This window comes from Musca autumnalis, unplaced genomic scaffold (genome assembly GCF_047663935.1).
Source record: "Musca autumnalis isolate F117 unplaced genomic scaffold, ASM4766393v1 scaffold_5, whole genome shotgun sequence".
In the NCBI taxonomy this organism is placed as follows: Eukaryota; Metazoa; Arthropoda; class Insecta; order Diptera; family Muscidae; genus Musca; species Musca autumnalis.
In genome coordinates, this window is record NW_027412088.1 from 187,263,079 (window position 1) to 187,277,287 (window position 14,209).

General features: G+C 39.0%; 2 protein-coding genes across 2 annotated transcripts; one reads left to right on the top strand and one right to left on the bottom strand.

The window, feature by feature from the left end:
- Window positions 1-815: 815 nt before the first annotated feature.
- On the bottom strand, window positions 816-8,103 carry LOC141387656 (5-oxoprolinase). The gene is made up of 7 exons (XM_073957634.1): window positions 7,708-8,103; window positions 6,241-6,529; window positions 5,862-6,174; window positions 4,318-5,805; window positions 2,396-2,656; window positions 1,130-2,330; window positions 816-1,066 (listed from the first exon to the last, which is right to left on the bottom strand). Exons 1-7 carry the CDS (start codon window positions 7,873-7,875, stop codon window positions 914-916), a joined length of 3,873 nt encoding a protein of 1,290 aa, XP_073813735.1. The 5' UTR covers window positions 7,876-8,103; the 3' UTR covers window positions 816-913.
- A 2,122-nt stretch (window positions 8,104-10,225) lies between these two features.
- Window positions 10,226-14,048, top strand: LOC141405001 (5-taurinomethyluridine-[tRNA] synthase subunit MTO1, mitochondrial). Its single transcript, XM_073988909.1, has 2 exons — window positions 10,226-10,601; window positions 11,363-14,048. Exon 2 carries the CDS (start codon window positions 11,939-11,941, stop codon window positions 13,961-13,963), a length of 2,025 nt encoding a protein of 674 aa, XP_073845010.1. The 5' UTR covers window positions 10,226-10,601; window positions 11,363-11,938; the 3' UTR covers window positions 13,964-14,048.
- The last annotated feature ends 161 nt before the right edge of the window (window positions 14,049-14,209 follow it).

Sequence of the window (14,209 nt, forward strand, 5' to 3'; positions counted from 1 at the left end):
AACTCCATCTTATCCTGATATTCGAGTTTCAGATTTGCAGATCATGATCCTTAAGATGGTTGCCATTAAAAGTGACAAGTTAATTTACTACCTTGGTAACAACTTACATTGAAAATTCCTTTACTTCTTCCTTTTTCAGGTTTAACCAGTAAGGAAAGGATCAAAGTCGGGCGGGGCCGACTATATGATACCCTATACCACTGTGAATATGTAAAATATAAATCGGAGCTATATCCAGATCTTAACCGATTTTGATATAATTTGGCACATTTATTTCCAGACGGAATTCAGTCACACATTCCAAATATCATTGAAATCGGACTTATATAGCGTATTTGGAGCAGCAAATACCCGAAATCGGCCGAAAATATATATGGGAGCTATATCCAAATCCGAACCGATTTCGATATAATTTGGCACACTTATTTGTAGACCGAATTCAGTTACACATTCCAAATTTCATCGAAATCGGACATATATAGCGTGTTTGGTGCACCAAATATATATGGGAGCTATATCCGAATCTGAACCGATTTTCACCAAAAGCAATAGCGTTCTTCCTATGGCTAAAAAAGTTCTAGTCCCCCAACTGCGACCTGTACGTTGCGAACAAAAATACATGGACAGACGGACATGCATAAATCGACTCAGAAAGTGATTATATGTATATCCCCAAAAGGAACTATGGGTCTATTTCGTTTCCTTTTGTATGTTACATACAAATGCACAAAGACATAATACCCCTTACCACTGTGTGGTGTAGGGTATAAAAACCAATCAAATTTTGATCTCAATAAAATTACAACAAAAAATAATTATTGCACATTATAAAAACTATATATTTATGTACTCATATATGGAAAAACAAAAAACATATTTATATAAAACAACAAAATAACGAAAAAATCACACCTTATACTGATTCTTGAGCTTGACGATATTCATAGACGGAACCACGTTCTAAAAACACAGATTTATTCTGACCAGTAGCATCATTCTTTGGTTGATTTTCACAAGTTTTTGTACCATAACCACCACCACCTGGAGTTTTCATGGCATAAACGTCCTTAAAAGAAATACATCACAATGAACAATCACATCTTCAATCTAAATGTTTCTCAAAACTTACCCCAGCATCCACATTAATGCATGTTTTGCCACCCAACGATATAACCCTACCATCAGGTTTGACCAAAAGATTCAATCCCCTCTTGCCGGGTTCACCGCCATTCATGCCATATGGCTGCAAGGTACGACGTTCTGTCAATACCGACAGTGTAACAGGTTTGCGGAAGAGTATATGCCGCTCAACACCTTCGCCGCCGTGATAAAGTCCCTTACCGCCAGATTCATCGTTGCGCAGACAAAACCTTTGCAAAATCATGGGATAACGTAATTCCATAATTTCGGGATCAGTAATGCGTGTATTGGTCATATGGGTGTGGACACCACCAGCACCATGCCACTTGGGACCAGCCCCAGCACCACCAGCCACCGTTTCATAATAACCCCATTGTTCATCTCCAATGGTGATGTTGTTCATGCAACCCTGAGAAGCGGCGCAAACGCGGAAAGCCTTGAGCACAGTGTCCACAATACGTTGAGAAGTCAAAACATTACCACCCACCACAGCTGCTCCCTCCGATGGATCTAATATGGAATTTTTGGGTATAATAACGCGAATGGGTGCCAGGCAACCTTGATTCAGGGGAACATCATGACCGACCATGCAACGCAAACAGTAGATCAAAGCCGATAAGGTAATGGCTCGGGGAGCATTACAATTACCCCATACCTCCGTGCCGGAACCGGTGAAATCACACACTGCCGATCCCTGTTGTGGGTCGAGGCTTACTCTCAGCTTTATGGGTGAACCATTGTCCATAAATTCCTCTGCTTCCAGGACATAGCCACCGGTGCGCTCGAAAGTATTTTTGGCAATTTCTTTGAGCATATCTCGCACAGCAATTTCAGCATTTTCTTGTATATAACCCATATAGGCTTGGACTACATTTAGGCCATAACAATCGATAAGTTCAGAAACTAATTGTATACCCTTTTGATTGGCAGCAATTTGGGCCTTCAAGTCGGATATGTTATCCGAGAGGTTACGGGTGCCAGTGGCTCCCTCAGCTTCAGTGGGTGTGGTAAAACGCCTTACCACCTCTTCTTCTTGGAATGTACCATTTTCGACGATAAGGAATGATTTAAAGGAGGCACCTTCTTGAGCCAGCGATGTGGAATGTGGTGGCATTGATCCTGGTGTAATGCCACCAATATCCGCATGATGACCGCGGGAAGCAACAAAGAAGACAGGTGTGTCATGGCATCTAAAGGAAGAAATATATCAAATGTTTTTTTGTTACGTAGAGCGAAGAATGTGATGAACACTTACTTATAAAAGACAGGCGTAATAACAGTCAAATCCGGCAGGTGAGAGCCTCCTGCTTGCGGATGATTGGATAAAATAACATCACCACTTTTCAAGGATTTGCCTCGAACCTTAAGCTGATATTGCACAGTTTCTTGCATGGCACCCAAATGCACGGGTATGTGGGGAGCATTACTTACCAGGCCACCATCTGGACCAAATAGCGCACATGAAAAGTCCAACCGTTCTTTGATGTTAGTGGAGATGGATGTGCGTTGTAGAACTCTAGAAGGAATATACATATTCTTATTTTAGGACCTTAGGTTTTTCCTACAGATAAAAGGTTTTAGAGGACTTAAGGATTTTTTTTTATAGGAAAACGACCTCTGATTGCCTGAGGAATTTCTTTCTATAGAAAAAACTACCTCAGAGGACGTGAGGAATATTTTTCTATAGAATAAAAACGACTTCAGAGGACCTGAGGATATTTATCTATAAAAGAAAAGGCCTTAGAGGACCTGAGGATTTTTTTTTCTATAGAATAAAAACGACTTCAGAGGACCTGAGGATATTTATCTATAAAAGAAAAGGCGTCAGAGGACCTGAGGAATTTTTTTCTGTAGAAAAAAACGACCTGAAAGGACCTGAGGATTTTTTTCTACAGAAAAAAACGACTTTAGATGACGTGAGAATTTTTTCTATAAAAGAAAAGGCCTCAGAGGACCTGAGGATTTTTTCTATAGCAGAAAATGCCTCAGAGGACCTGATGATTTTTTTCTATGGAAGTAAAGGTAAGACCTGAGGATTTGACATGAGGATTTTTTTTCTGTGTGCGAATCCTTTAGGAATCTGACGATTTTTTATTGGAAAAAATACCTCAGACGATTTTTATAGAAAATGGATCTAAGAGGTCCTGATGATTTTGTTCTATAGAAAAAAATATCTCAAAGACATTTTTGGAGAAGAGAAGGCCTCAGAGGACCCGAGGAATTTTTTCTATAGAAAAATGACCATAGATAGCTTGAGGGAATTTTTTCTATAGAAGAAAAGGCCTCAGAGGACCTGATGATTTTTTTCTATGGAAGTAAAGGTCTTACATAACATGAGGATTTTTTCTGTGTGCGAATCCTCTAGGGATCTGACGATTTTGTATAGGAAAATATGCCTCAGACGATTTTTATAGAAAATGGCTCTAAGAGGTCCTAAGGATTTTGTTCTATAGAAAAAAATATCTCAAAGACATTTTTAAAGAAGAGAAGGCCTCAGAGGACGTGAGGAATTTTTTCTATAGAAAAATGACCATAGATGGCTTGAGGGACTTTTTTCTAAAGGCCTCAGAGGATCTGAGATTTTTTCTATAGAAAGAAAGGCCTCGGAAGACATGAGGAACTATTTCTATAAAAAATTCCTCAGAGGACCAAAAGAAGTGCATTTTTTTCTATATAAGAAAAGGCCTCGGAGGACCTGAGGAATTTTGTTTCTATAGAAGAAAATGCATCAGCTGACTTCAGGATATTTTTTCTATAGAATTTTTTTTAGAAGAAAAGGCCTCAGAGGACTTTAGGAGCTTTTTCTATAGAAGAAAATGCATTAGAGGGCCTCAGTATTTTTTCTATAGAAGAAAATGCCTCAAAAGACCTGAGAAATTTTGTTTTATATGTAAAAAAGGCTACAGAGGACCTGAGGATTTTTCTATTGTAGAAAATGCTTCAAAGGACCTCAGAATTGTTTTTTATAGAAGAAAATGCCTCAGGACACCTGCGAATTTTTTAATATAGAACCAAATGCCTCAGATTACCTGGGGAATTTTCTATTCTATAGAAAAAAAGAGGGCCTGGGGAATTATTTTAGTATAGAAAAAAAGGAATCAAAGAACCTAAGGATTTTCTTCTATAGAAAACAAGGGTTCAAAGAACCTGAACATATTTTTTTACATTTGAACCTACCTTCCCATTTGCTCGGCAATACTCATAAAACGATGACTGAAGATGCTCAACTGCACCGCATCCAACTTCTCATCAACTTTAGTATCCATTGACGATTTAATGTTGACCACCAAATCACCAAATTTGGTAACCTCTGCTTCACAATTAGGTTCGACCAAAATCGTAGACAATTGATCGATAATTATGGCTGGTCCCGCTATCTTGTGTTTGTAGCGTAGTTTTTGCGTTAAGTAAATTGGTGCCTCCAGGTTGCCTTGATCAAAACTAACCATTGTTATGCCTTCATTGGATGGCACTTCATTGCTGGCCACTTCAATTTCCAGCTCGGGAGGTGTTTTATTTTTACCCAAACCTCGTACGCGTATATCATCAACAACAATGCGACGATTTTGTAAAACAAAACCAAATTCAGTGCGATAACGATCAAGGAAGGTTTTTTCAAAGGCACCCAACCAATCGTTGGTATCTTTGGATTGGGTACACATTAAGGCACAATCGGTTCCCTCGTAGCGTAAATGTAAAAATGTTTCCAATACAATTTCCTCAAATCCTTGATCCTTAAGGCCATTGCGGCATTTCTCTTTAAGTTTCTCCAAACTCTTCTTAAGCTGTGATTCGTTATTGAGGCAAAATTCCAAACCACTGGGCTCCTGTATTTCATTTACCACATCTGCCAAGGCCATGCCATAGGCTGACAGAATACCCGCATATTTGTGTATCAAAACTTTCGTTATGCCCAATTCTCGGGCTATTGCACAGGCATGTTGACCACCAGCACCACCAAAACAGCTCAAAACATGTTTAGAAGTATCCAAGCCACGAGCCTGGGTTAAAGCTCTGATGGGCCTACACATGGCCTCATTGGCCACACGTATAAAACCCAAGGCGATCTCCTCCAAGGACATTTGCTTGCTGCTGCCTTGCTCCCTCAGACTGGCATTGATTTCCTTTTGCAGTTCTTCAAACTTCACCTTGGAGGCTTCATAATCCAATGGTTCATTTTCATGGGGTCCAAAGATTTTGGGAAAATATTCTGGTTTAAGGCGTCCCAAAATCAAATTAGCATCGGTCACTGTTAGAGGACCACCTTTTTTATAACAAGCAGGACCAGGATGGGCACCTGCACTTTCAGGACCAACCACAAATAAACCCGAACGGAAGAACAAACGCGAACCACCACCAGCGGCAACGGTGTTAATATCCAATTGTGGAGCCTGGATGGTTATGCCAGCCGTTGTACTTTCCACAACATGTTCATAGGAGCCTGCATAACGAGAAACATCTGTGGAAGTGCCACCCATATCGAAGCCAATCAATGGCAGTTCAGTTTCTCGGGAGCCCGTTATGCCATAGCCCACTACCCCACCAGCAGGACCAGATAATATAGCTCTAGAGGCACGAAATTTGTTGATTTGCGTCAAGCCACCATCAGACTGCATGAAGAGGACCTCCACGCCCTCCAGTTGTTTGTCGAAACCAGATTTGAAGCTGCAAATGATACATCAATGTTAAAAAGCTTTCAAGCATTGTTGAAGGTTACCTACCTATTCAAATAACGTTCCACATGTGGTGTTAGATAGGCCTCAGCACATGTGGTATAACCTCGTGGTACCAATCTAAACATAGGCATGGCCTGATGAGATAGCGTTACATACTCAAATCCCAACTCCTTGGCAATATGACCAATTTTCAGTTCATGTTCAGGACAAGAATAGTTGTGGGCCAAGGCGACAGCCACTGAGGTAATGCCTTCTCCTTTGACTTTTTCCAGAGCACAGCGAACAGCGGATTCATTGACGGGTGTCATTTCCAGGTAACGAGAATCTCCAGCACCTTGCAAGACACGCCAGGATTCTTCTACAAAAAAGCAAAAAACATGGTTATTAAAGGTCCAAAGCGATCCTATCACATCGAGTAACTTACTTCCTTTCAGTTGGCATTTCTCTTCGGACATAACCGGCACAATTCGACACTCTACTTCTACGACAGCTTTATACAAATTTGAAGGTTTCTTTATGTCCAGTTCAAAGATTTTTGGCCTTGCCTGATTTCCTATGTAGAGTAGATCGCGAAATCCCTTATTGACTACCAAGGCAACGGGGTCTCCTTTACGTTCCAGCAAAGCATTTGTTGCCACAGTTGTACCCATACGCACCCAACCAATGCGTGAGGTATCAACAAGACCATCGGGGGTAGTGTCGATGCCAGTTTCCTGGAAATATAGGAGGATTTGATGTTATTTACACTGGAGTTAAGAGCAAGTGTTATTTCTAGCTAACATCCTGAGGACTGCATTTCAATAGAAAATACCCTTAAGTCCTCTTGCGACAACTTGCTGCAGAAAACAAGTAAAACAGACGCTAGCCTCAGCTGGATAAGACTTTCCTCCCAGACCCTGTAGCTACTCGAAACAAAATCTCTAAAGAAGCTACGATGACTAGCAAAAAAGTGGAGAAGACGAAACCTTCACTCTCAAGAAGAGGAACCAAACTCAACAGCAAAAAAGTTGTGAAACTTTGCGAAGGGACTAATATTAATGCTTGCTCGACATCTAGATACCCTTCAGAAAAGTGTTACGGAATGAGCTCCTCTACTTACCGTGAACCTCACAAGTTATTTGGAATACTTTATAAAAAAATATTTGAGTATAGGGTGTGCTTGTTGTGTTTATTCCTTTTGATTTATAGCAATGTCTTGTGCCATATCAAGTGTCTGAAGATCATAATGAATTGTCACTTTGCTTATCGCTCAGTTATCATTATCTTATAATCTATTTGAAGACAAATCTTGAATAAATAGAAAAATAAGAATGTCAGTATTAGAATCAGAATGTACATGTTGGAATTAACATATGTTTACCTTGTAACAAATTGCATAGCACTGCACGAAATGTAAATGGGGGAATTACATGAAAAAAGTCCCCTTTGATTTGGCTACTAATAGTTATGTATGTTTTGCAAAACATGATTTCGCAGAGTTTTGATTTCAACACTTCAACGAGTTCAAGGACAATTCACAAATCTTCAAAGGGGAAACATAAGATTCATCAAGTGTATTTAAACAATTTAAACAAAATTAATTGAAATCATGGAAAGTTCAATGTACCGGCATGTTATCTTTATGGGTTTGTTGGTTTCTGTTCATTAGCCTACATATCTACCGATAAAAATGAAAGGCCTCTAGAATATATCTACATATCATTCACATTATCACCTTCCATAACTGCTGGACACTATTTTTCTTTTGTACACGTAAAAATTAAGCTCAACTCATAATGGTCACAAAGTTCATATTAACAGAGAATCATCAAGATCATAATAATAGTCCTTAAATCCCCCTTAGAAAATGTCTCAAGGTCAACTGAAAATGCACTCCCACTCCCTTGCTTACCTCTTTCAAAATTCTACGTATACCTTCACGAGGGGCATCCGGATAACGCGCAGGGTCCTCAGATAACAATTTCAAAGTTCGCGTGCGTCCATCTGGACAAATACACATCACATCTGTAAAGGTACCTCCACGATCAATAGCAAAACAATATTTTCCACCTGTTGCCATTCCGATTGCTAAACTTAATATTTTACTTCGAGGTGTTGTGAACCAAACTGAGGCAATTGCAGTCTCTTTATAAGAATATAAAGGCAATTTTCTTCGGTGACTTGTTGATCACAAAGCCAGATAAAAAATCATTCGTCGATTACAAACAAAAACAAAATGTTTTGAATGATAAACGAGAGAGAGAGTTTTCCGATAAAACAGCTGTTTTTGTTTTGAATTTTAATAATGGGAAATCAATGGGAAATGTTAGCACATGTTGCTAATCACTACGAAAGGAGCATGCAGGGTTAACGAATTTATTATGTCCGTGCTTAGACACACAAATTTCTAGGGAAAGTAAATTCAGTTTTTGCAATAGGGGGTAGGAAAGAGTATTGAGGAGCTCTTTCCTCTCCGCTCTCTCCTAAAAAAAAATTAATTTACTTTCCCGAGAAATTTGTGTGTCTAAACACAGACTATTTAAATATTGAGCAAGGCCAATAAGCCCAGCTGATTATTATTGCTCTGTTCCTTTACGTTCCTCAGGTTACCATTTCTTACCATTTTTAACCTGCAAAGTGTTCCTTTACTTTTAATAGCATACAATTTATATGATAGCAGTTTACCACTTCTACCATTTTCTGCCACTGTTACCATTTTCAAAAGTAAAGGAACAGACCATATGTTTGATGCATGGCAGAACTACCAGGTAGTGGTATCACACCAGCTGATCGAATATGAAAAGTCAAATCACTTTATAAAAAAATTATTTTTGTTGTAATTTCTCCAACAACATAAAGAAAGTTTTGACATAACATATTCAAATTTTTACGATGCCACTAACTGGGTAATTGTGCCATGGTTTGATGTCAAAAACTTTAGCTTTGTTTCCGTACTTTTTAATAGTAAAACTCACAAAAGAGAGAAAGAGAGAAAAATTGTTGTCACACAAAAGTTTTTTGAAATAGTTCGGGAACGGAAAAATGGAAAATACGTCAAAAAAAACTGGAACAAATGTCAAAGTCGGCGTACCAGCCAATCAGACGCCGGCAACCATTTTACTATTTTTTACACTCTCAAATTAGTCGAGTAAAAAGTTTTTAAAGAGATCGTCATTCGGCGCCATTTTTGTTTAAAGAGGAGTGAACATTTTACAACTTTTTTGTGTACGGGAACGGGTTTTCGGATAAAATGTGTAAAAGTCGTAAAAATTGTAAAAACTTTTTAGTTCTGGAACAAAGGTATTATTTGATTTAAAATACAAAGAAACTAAAATCACAATAATGTAAAATCTGTTATGTTTGTTGTCAAATGTTGTTAACAGTACTCTGAATGGCCGACCTTCTGTAGGCATTGATAGTGAGATTGGGATTGCGCAATTTACCCTGTTGGCGATTACGACACTGAATTAAAATGATCCAGGGGGTGCTGGGCGTTGTCTGTTAACACAAAACGTGTGCAAATGAGAGCGATTCGTGACAGAAAATTTAACAGTTCTTTTACTAAAAGTTTGCAAATTCTTGTTGGGTAAATTTCTTTTTGCAACTCTTTTTCATTCTGAAAACAATCAAGTATCTGCTTTTAATTATTTGGTGATTTATGTACATATGTGCAAATTGACACAATTGGCCTGTTCCTTTACTTTTGAAAATGGTAAAACCGTAAAGGCCTACGTACATAAGCTGCCTCGCCTGGTTGCCTTGCTTACTTCTGATAAAAGAATAAAAAGAAAAGGGCAACCCAGGTCGAAATTTGCTCGGCCTCCTTTATTCCTTTCTTTTTATTATGTCAAAAATGAGCAGGAAAGCAAGGCAACCAGACAAAACAGCTTATGTACGCAGGCCTTAATGTCCTAAACACATCCAACGTAAAGTTTTGTGTTGAGCGTTGAGAAAAAAACAACAACAACACGGCGATGTCGACACCAAAGTCCAGCTTTGATCTGCTTGCATATATTCAATGGCATATATTCAAATGAATTTGAATTTTTGGGTATCATGTCCAAAACGACACAAAACTTTACCCAAACGTGGATGTGTTTTCAGCTTTAAGACGTCGGCGTCGCTCTGTTGTTGTTGTTTTTTCTCAATGTCCAACACAAAACTTTACTCAAACGTTGGATGTGTTTTAAGCTTAAGACCTTCTCAATCTTTGTATTTTTTCATGCGTCCTCGTACATGGTATGACCAGGGGTGCCAAGTTGGTGGTTTTCCCGCTACTTGTGGTGATTTTTGACGTACAAAAACCACTGTTTGAGCAGGAATATCAACTGTTTTAAGGTAAAAATCGCTACAGACCTATGGTGCGTATGTGGCTGTAGCGATTTTTACCTCGGAACAGTTGGCATCCCTGGGTATGACTTAAAAGACTCGAGCACAGTGGCAACACCCCTTAACCAACAGCTGATTGCCGACTGGCTTAAATTTCGATTTTAAGGCTTGCGTACATAAGCTGCCTTGCCTGGTTGCCTTGCTTTCCTGCTTCATTTCTGACATAATAAAAATAAAAGAATAAAGAAGGCCGAGCAAATTTCGAACTGGGCTGCCATTTTCCTTTTTATTCTTTTATCAGAAGTAAGCAAGGTAAGCAGACAAGGCAGCTTATGTACGCAGGCCTTTAGATCCCTATTTCAACCAGCCGTGTTGGCTGTGAGTGAGTGATTCAATTTATTCAACATAAAATATAAATAATAATACTTATTGTGTGGCGATGTATAAAACAATATTAATATTATTATATTACAAATAGTAAGTAAATTTAATAATTACAGAACACGCAAATAAACAAAATCCAACAAACAAACGAATGACAAATGGAACCTAGAGACAACAGAGACGGGAATACAAGCGCACACCCGATTTTTACCACAGGTAGGTCTCGTCGTCCTGAACACAAATATATATATAACATTTATTTTGGAAGTCCATACTTCCCGAGATATGGGCTTCGGAAGTTCCGAAAATTCCTTTGTATGTAACTTCGCTATTTTTGAACGGATAATATGGGTACTACTACTACATTTTCCCTAAATAGCCGGCCTTCGGCCCGTGGGTTATGATTTTCTCCTATGGACAGGTATAAATCTAGGGAACGGGAACCAACGAAGGCCCGCTATTTAGAGGAAAATTTATGATTTTAAAGAAAATTTTGTTTCCGTTCCCTAGATTTGCCCCTGTCCATAGGAGAAAGTCTTAAATGCCCGGCCGAAGGCCGGCTATTGCAAAAGAAAATTATAATGTAAAAGACAATTTGGAACTTTAATGGCATATATCTCGGGAAGTATGGACTTCCCAGAGATGGTATATATATTTTTGTGTTCAGGACAACGAGACCTAGCTGTGGTAATTTCAAAAAAATAGGGTGTGCGCTTGTATTCCCGTCTTGTCCTAAAAAAACAAACAACATGAATGAATGTAGTTTTGTAACAACTACACGGATACTTACTCATTATTTACTTATTTTAGTAAAAATAATAATTAATTATAATAATTATACTTTTTTATTGCAGTTTGGAGCAATAAGATGGATGGATAAGATGGTGATGATGATTCCATTACAACAAAGCGAAGAATAATAGAATTTTAATTACCCCCATTATTATAAGTCTGTTAAAGTTTGGATTTTCCGAACAGACTTATAGCGTTCCGGTTAACTAACTTTAAGTTAGAAGTTTAACAGAAATTGCAAACTGGATGGCTGTGTGCCTTTAGAAATTTTTGCTGAAATTTATTACTTAACTACGCAAAGTCGTAACAAAGTAAACAAAATCAAGAATTGAATTTTATTTCGTAAATGAAATAATACCCAAGGATCAATTGGGAACATTAGACAAAGTCTACATATAAGTGAAACACAATTAAATTGTGTTCTTCGCAGAAGGGGCACACATTGACGTCACATGGCTATATGCCTTAAACTTGATACTGAATTTTACTACAGAACCAACGCAAGAGGAAAATAAAAAACACCGATTGGATAATATCAACTTGTTTCGGATCTTTACCGTTTTCAATCGCCCATTTTTGGCTTTATGGTGGTAGCGGTCGTGATCTAAGTGTTTGAAGAAGGAGTTAAAAGCCAAAAAATGTTTAGAATAAATAAAACTCAATTAAAATGTTTAACACGGGTGCTGTTAAACAGCCGTTACCGACTAGTGCACACATCTAACGAACTTGCCAATGTGTATGATGTCTTGATAATTGGTGGTGGTCACGCTGGATGCGAAGCCGCCTCCGCTGCTGCTCGTATGGGTGCCAGAACTGCTCTGGTGACACACAAAAAGGAAACTGTGGGCGAAATGTCATGTAATCCTTCCTTTGGAGGCATTGGCAAAGGCCATCTGATGCGTGAAATTGATGCCTTGGGAGGAGTGTGTGGGCGAATGTGTGATAAATCTGGTGTACAGTATAAAGTACTTAATCGTCGACGTGGCCCAGCTGTTTGGGGTCCGAGAGCACAAATCGATCGTAAGCTCTATAAGAAGGCAATACAGGAAGAGTTATTCAACATGCCCAACTTGGATGTCCAGTGTGCCGCTGTTGATGATTTGTTAATAGAAGCAATGGATGATGGGCGGGCTCAGCAATGTACAGGAGTTGTTTTACAAAACGGCCAGGTGCTAAGAAGCAATGCTGTTGTCCTAACCACGGGAACATTTCTAAGGGCTCACATCAATTTTGGTTTGGAAGTAAGGCCAGCGGGAAGAATGGGTGATGCTCCAGCCATGGCACTGGGACAAAGTATAGAAAATCTTGGATTTGCAATGGGTAGACTTAAGACCGGTACCCCGCCCAGATTGGCGAAAGATAGTATAGACTATAAACGGTTGGTAAAGCATCTAGGCGATGATCCGCCCACACCATTTTCATTTATGAACGAAGAGGTTTGGATAAAGGCCTCAGATCAACTGCCCTGCTACTTGACCTATACTACGCTGAATGTGAATAAAATTGTCAAGGATAATTTACATGTAAATCGTCATGTTACCGAGGAGATTACTGGACCACGTTATTGTCCCTCCATAGAATCGAAGGTTTTAAGGTTTGGTGAAAAGCAACATCAGGTGTGGTTGGAACCTGAAGGATTCGACAGTGATTTAATATATCCCCAAGGTCTCTCCTGTACCCTACCATATGAGCAACAAGTGGAACTGGTCCATAGTATAGAGGGTTTGGAAAATGCCAAGGTGGTGCAGCCAGGTTATGGTGTGGAATATGATTTCATTGACCCCAGGGAATTGTATCCCAGTTTGGAAACAAAACGTGTGCGAAATCTTTACTTTGCGGGGCAAATTAATGGCACAACCGGTTATGAAGAGGCTGCTGCCCAGGGCATTATTGCGGGAGCCAATGCAGCGGCCAAGACAGTGCGAACAGATGGCGCACAACTTTCCATAAGTCGTACGGAGGGTTATATTGGTGTCTTAATTGATGATCTCACCAGTTTGGGTACGAACGAACCATATCGCATGTTTACCAGTCGTGCTGAATTTCGCCTAACCCTTAGACCCGATAATGCAGATATACGTTTAACCGAAAAGGGTTACAAATTCGGTTTGGTTACCCAGGAACAATATGATCGCTATACAAAAACCAAAGAAGACTTGCATGCTGCCAAGGAGTTGTTACGGAACATTAAGAAACATACCAACTATTGGCGTGAGGCTTTGGGGGGAGTAAAATCAAAAACCTCTGTGGAGAAAACAGCTTTCGATATGCTGGGTATACCTGCCGATAATGTGACATTGGATAAATTAATTGCTCTTATGCCCCGAGAATTGGGACATTTAAAAGATCAACGTTTACTGGGAGAGAGAATTAAAATTGAAGCCCTATATTCCCATTTTGTTGAGGAACAATTTAAAGATGTCGAAGAGGTTAGACGTGAAGAAAGTCTGCTGATACCCAAAGATATTGATTACTTTGCTAAAAGTTTAAGTCTTTCCAATGAAGAACGTCAAAAGCTGACAATGATACAGCCGCAAACAATAGCAGCAGCCAGCCGTATACAGGGAGTAACACCTTCGACAATTGTTCGGCTATTGAAATATGTAAAGCGTTTGGACGAACCCCCAAAACATAGGCAGCATGAAAGTACGGCACTAAGTTGATGTGGGATGGGTAATGTTTTTAACTTTCTATGTAGTTGTTGATCGAATTAATTGTAAATAAAGTAAAACTTGTTTATAGTATAAAGTGGTTTTTGTGTTTTAATTATGGAAAATGGGAATAAGAAATTTTACAAGAAATCATTTACAAGAAGGCGCACAGAGGGGAAATGCATGTTAAAAGTCGATTAAAACTCCTGAAAAGCTCATTTATACTCCTATTGATATAATATTTTGCACAAATCATTT